This window comes from Triticum aestivum, chromosome 4B (genome assembly GCF_018294505.1).
Source record: "Triticum aestivum cultivar Chinese Spring chromosome 4B, IWGSC CS RefSeq v2.1, whole genome shotgun sequence".
In the NCBI taxonomy this organism is placed as follows: domain Eukaryota; kingdom Viridiplantae; phylum Streptophyta; class Magnoliopsida; order Poales; family Poaceae; genus Triticum; species Triticum aestivum.
Window position 1 is genome coordinate 397,998,522 of NC_057804.1, and position 5,716 is coordinate 398,004,237.

Genomic DNA, 5,716 nt, shown 5'->3' on the forward strand with positions numbered 1-5,716 from the left:
TGAGAGTGCGCCACTGTTGCGCTCCCTTCGGATTTTTTTCCTACATGTTTTTGGCTTTTTAAACGATTTTTTTCGGTTTTCCACCGGTCTGTGTTAGTTTTTGGGAAAAAATTTGTGCAAAACACATGTTTTTTTCCGCAAGAGGCATGGCCATGCCTCTCAGAAACGGGAAACATGCGTTTTTTGTTTTTTTTCACGAAAGACACGGTTATGCTTTCGTGAGAGGCACGGCCGTGCCTCTCGAAAACGAAAATAACGCATTTTCTGTTTCTTTTTCTTCCATGAGATGCACGATTGTGATCTCGTGAGAGGCCGCACCTCTCGAAAACAACAAAAAAATGTCTTTTCTATTTTTTTCTTCCGCAGGAGGTACGGTTTTGCTTCCGCGAGAGGCATGGCTGTGCCTCTCAGAAACGAAAAAATGTGTTTTCTATTTTCTTTTCGCGAGAGTCACGTTTGCGCTTTCGCGAGAGGCACGGTTGTGCCTCTTTCAGAAAGGAAAAAAAATATGCTTCCGGCTCGATTTTTTCGTGAAAACAAAAAATCTTCAATACCTATCAATATGAGTTCTACTTTTGAAGATTTCGACGTGAGAAACCAAACGGTTCAAAATTTGGATGCACGATTTAAGAGATAAAAATGTTTTGAATAAACAGATGTATGAAAAAAAAATCTCAGGTTGCGACAAATGACGCACATGAAAAGGTGAAAGTGATCTTTAAAAGAGTACTCCTTAACTAGTTTTTTTTTTGAGTCTAGTACTCTGATTTCGGTCACAGGAGCTTGAAGGGTGAACTGGTGAGTCGGCGAGGCCCAACCGCCGTTGCCAATCAAACAACACTCGGCCTGATAAGCTATGCCGCAACCGACTTCAGCCCACGGGCGCGTCAGACCCGTCCAGTACCCGGCCCACCACACGAGCGACCCAACCAACCGGCGCCAAGCTCTCTCCGACCCCTCCGTGTCCATCGTCTTCCTCCCCGCCTCGCTACACAAACCCTAGCTAGACCGTCGCTACCTCCACCTTGCCCGCCGTCCATGTCGAAGCGACCGAGGCTCGAGGGCTTCAGCATCCCGCGTCCCACCCCATACAGCTTCGAGCGCTCCCAACCCGCGCCGCGCCTCTACGTCCCCGCCGATGACGACCTCGACGACATCGCCTTCTCTGACGACGCAGCCGCACCCTCGGACGCCGCGGAGGGCGGCAAGGCGGAGGACGACGAGATCGACCCGCTCGACGCGTTCATGGCAGAGATCCAGGAGGAGATCCGCGCGCCGCCCCCGCCGCCCAAGCCCGAGGCACTCCGCCCCGCGGATTCCGATGAGGACGACGACCCAATGGAGAGCTTCCTGCGGGCCAAGAAGGACGCCGGGCTCACGCTTGCTGCCGACGTCATGAACGCTGGGTATAACTCCGACGAGGAGGTGTACGCTGCCGCTAAGGCCGTCGACGCCGGCATGATGGAGTACGACTCCGACGACAACTCCATAGTAGTCGACAAGAGGAAGATAGAGCCCATACCACCACTGGACCATTCGACCATCGAGTACGAGCCCTTCACCAAGGATTTCTACGAGGAGAAGCCGTCAGTTTCAGGTGAAGCATATCTTACCGTTTGATTGAGCTTATGTATCGTTAACTGTTAAATTGGCGTCCTGTGTAGGTTACACTGTTAAGCTACTTCAGTTTGATCTCACCATATGAAGCCTGACCAGAGGTCACAAGGGATGAACCAGAATAGTCTATATTGGATGCTAACATCCAAATGTTCTGTTGGCTGTGAACAAAAATGATGCCCTACAAGGGTCCGGGATCACTATTTTGAATTCCATGCTTATTGTTCGAGTGTTGGCTATTAGAATAGATGCATCTCTGTTATTTTGAGATGGCAGGCACCGCGTCATCACTTCTTTACACAATCGCCAGTCTCCAGTTACCCTCCGTGAGACAACAGTCAGAGAGCCATAATATTGCTTTGTTTTTCAGCGCTGTATTCACTTTGATTGCTAATCAATTTCTTAAGAAATTGATACATTTCTGTTGTGCATCTGGTGTCTCGTTCCCCGTCTGCTGACATTGCTAAATAATTAGTGTAATGAAGTCTCTTTATGTTACAAGCCATTGCAACTGAAATCTTGCAAGTACTTGTACATGTTTGTGCGAACTAGCATGATGTAAATTGATTATAACTTTTGCTGGTTGTTCTTGCTCATTGTTTATGGTTTGGCAATTCCTACTTGAAGGTATTTATTGAATTTCTCTATTTGTCTCTTGTAGGGATGAGTGTGGAAGAGGTGTCTGATTATATGAAAAGTTTGGCAATCCGGGTTTCAGGCTTTGATGTGCCAAGGCCAGTTAAAAACTTTGAGGATTGTGGGTTTCCTGTTCCATTGATGAATGCTATTGCCAAGCAGGGTTATGAAAAGCCGACAACAATTCAGTGCCAGGCTTTACCTATTGTCCTTTCAGGTAGAGATATCATTGGTATTGCGAAAACTGGTTCAGGCAAGACCGCAGCATTTGTACTCCCTATGATTGTTCACATTATGGATCAGCCTGAGCTTCAGAAGGAAGAAGGTCCAATAGGAGTCATATGTGCTCCAACAAGAGAATTGGCACATCAGATATATCTCGAAGCTAAGAAGTTTGCAAAGCCTTACAATCTTCAAGTTGCTGCTGTTTATGGTGGTGTTTCCAAATTTGAACAGTTTAAAGAACTGAAATCAGGCTGTGAAATAGTCGTTGCTACCCCAGGGAGACTGATAGACTTGCTTAAGATGAAGGCACTGAAGATGTTTAGGGCAACTTATCTGGTTCTTGATGAAGCTGATCGCATGTTTGATCTTGGGTTCGAGCCTCAGATACGATCCATTGTTGGTCAAATTAGACCAGACCGACAAACCTTGCTTTTTTCTGCAACAATGCCATACAAAGTGGAACGATTGGCTAGAGAAATTTTGACTGACCCTATTCGAGTCACAGTTGGTCAAGTTGGTAGTGCTAATGAAGACATTAAACAAGTTGTGAATGTACTCCCTTCTGATGCTGAGAAAATGCCATGGCTTCTCGAGAAAATGCCTGGTATGATTGATGATGGAGACGTGCTTGTATTTGCAACTAAGAAGGCTCGAGTCGATGAGGTTGAGAACCAGTTGAATCAGCATGGATTCAAAGTTGCTGCACTTCATGGTGACAAGGATCAAGCATCTCGGATGGAGACACTGCAGAAGTTCAAGTCTGGGATTTACCATGTTCTTGTTGCAACTGATGTTGCTGCACGTGGTCTGGACATAAAGTCAATTAAAACAGTTGTCAACTTTGATATTGCAAAAGAAATGGATATGCATATTCACCGCATTGGAAGAACTGGCCGGGCTGGTGATAAAGATGGCACCGCATATACTCTTATTACACAGAAAGAATCACGATTTGCAGGTGAATTGGTTCATAGTTTAATTGCTGCTGGTCAAGATGTGCCCAACGAACTTATGGACCTGGCAATGAAGGTGGGTTCCTGGTAACTTATTTTGTGAATTTTACGTGTTCTCTGTTCTGTCAGCTGCTAAAATACGTACTATTATTATAGTTTGCCTAGTCATCCTACCATGAGTACAACCCCTATTCTAAACCGACTGTTGTTTGAATTCCAGGATGGCAGGTTCAGAGCTAACCGTGACTCCAGAAAAGGTTCGTCCTGTTTATTTAGTTACACAGGAGGTGATATAGATGCATCCTTTTGGAAACTGATTATACTAACGAAATAATTATGCTTGACCAGGTGGGAAGAAAGGTGGCAAAGGAAAGAGTGGTGGAGGTGGTGGTGGGGGCGGCGGCGGGGGTGGCGGTGCGCGTGGGCGTGGGCGTGGCATACGTGGAGTTGATTTTGGCCTTGGCATTGGCTATGGTTCTGAATCAGGGCCACAAGTACCTGCTCCAAGATCTGCCACTGTAAACGTGTTGAAGACGGGGATGATGCAAAATTTTAAGAGTAGCTTTGTCTCGGCGTCTTCGAGTGCGCCAGGCAACAGTGCACCTTTGAGGGGTGCACCTTTTGTAAAACCCGCACTTCGTGGTTTTGTTTCCGGTGGTACCATAGGAGGGGATTCAGGTGCAGCGAGACCAGCACCACCGGCGCCCTCATTTGTTCCTGCGTCCAGGCCAGCAGGAAACACTAACGAAAACGGGAACACAAACCCTGAAAGGTATGTGGCTCGCGATGATAAGTCGGTGCAGATAATCATCCTGCTGATATTTCCAGTACTAGTACTTGGCCATGCTCAGTATTCAGTGTGCTAACCACCGTTCAAAATTCCCGTATATTGCAGCTCGAAGGATCAACGGAGGGAGAGAAAGCGGCCATCTGGGTGGGATCGCTAGTAGGCTTTTGAACTCCAAATGTACCAAAATTGCCTCCAGTTTTGTTTTGTTACCTTCACGGAACATATTGTTGTAGATTGTAGATTACATGATGTGAATGATAAAATTGCTGTTCCTACACCCAACTGAATTGTCTATTCTTTATGTTTGTCCTATCAAAATGTGGAGATCACTATCGAGTATGGTAAATTTGGTTTTGAGACACCTATCATCTCTTGCCTTAAGTTTAGGCACACTAATCTTCTACTCTTTGGTCAGTGTCATTACAAAAAGTATGTCAATCTGCTGACTCCGGAACCATTACATATCATCTCTTATGAAATCAGGATAGAGATGCCGGGGAGTTGCAGTTCAAATAAACCATCCGAAATGAGGAATCATGTGATGTATCTCTTGTGTGCCTGCTTGCTTGTGGCCACATTACTTTCTTTTTAATGTGCTTTGTTGTTGCTGGAGACGTGAAATGGTGACTAGGTTTGGAGCTTATAGTCAGGTGCCTATTGCCTAATCATGTTACGAACCATTTGCGAGGGAATTTCACGAACCATATTTGATTTAGACTAGCAAACATGATTGTACGCACCAAACTTAGCAAGCATGTCATAAGACACCATGTCCACCAAACTTACGCCCTGTTTGGAATCTCTCCCGTCCGCTCCACTCCGCGGAGCTCCAGGAGCTCGGTTTGAGCTGCTCCGTGGAAATAAGCTGCAGTTTCCTCCGCTCCGGGAGCGCAGTCCAGGGAGCGGAGAGGAACCGAACAGGCCCTTAGTAAGCATGTCATAAGACACCATGTCCATGTCTTCTATTTCAATACTATGAGCTACCTCACCTATATTGCCACTTATCCTCCTACCCTAGGAAGCACCCTTGCACGCCCTACTCCTATGAGCACCTCTGAAATACCAAGTCGGGTGTGTTTTAGTAGTGTGTCTTAGTAGTCAATGGGAACATCTTCTCTCACCGAGCGGACATCCCGCGAAAAGTCCGAAATAAATTTAGAAAAATACAAGCATCAGTGGCAAGCCTAGGAGTTGAATCCTGGTGTGTTGGTTTCACTGCAACGAATTTGATTATTTTAACTATGCTCAGTTTGTCAACGAATCAGAGCTAGCTGAGAATCATGGTAAGTTGTTGCTCTTTTCCGATATTGTTGCTTTGCCGCGGATCCATTATTAATGGATTGTTCTCTCCTCTGTACTGTCCTTCTGTTTGTTGGTTGTTGAGGAGGCCGGTTGATGTTACAGATAATCTGCAAACGTATATAAATTGACAAGAGTCAGTTTATGTCAGCAAGGTGGGACTATTATGCACCCACATAATTTTGAGCACGGACGA

The 5,716-nt window shown here is 45.9% G+C and overlaps 1 protein-coding gene across 1 annotated transcript; it reads left to right on the top strand.

Annotated features, from left to right (window-relative positions):
* The first annotated feature begins 938 nt into the window (after positions 1-938).
* LOC123092332 (DEAD-box ATP-dependent RNA helicase 24) lies at positions 939-4,560 on the top strand. Its single transcript, XM_044514080.1, has 5 exons — positions 939-1,597; positions 2,279-3,507; positions 3,652-3,688; positions 3,780-4,203; positions 4,327-4,560. The coding sequence occupies exons 1-5, from the start codon at positions 1,039-1,041 to the stop codon at positions 4,376-4,378; spliced, it is 2,301 nt and encodes a 766-aa protein (XP_044370015.1). The 5' UTR covers positions 939-1,038; the 3' UTR covers positions 4,379-4,560.
* Positions 4,561-5,716: the final 1,156 nt, after the last annotated feature.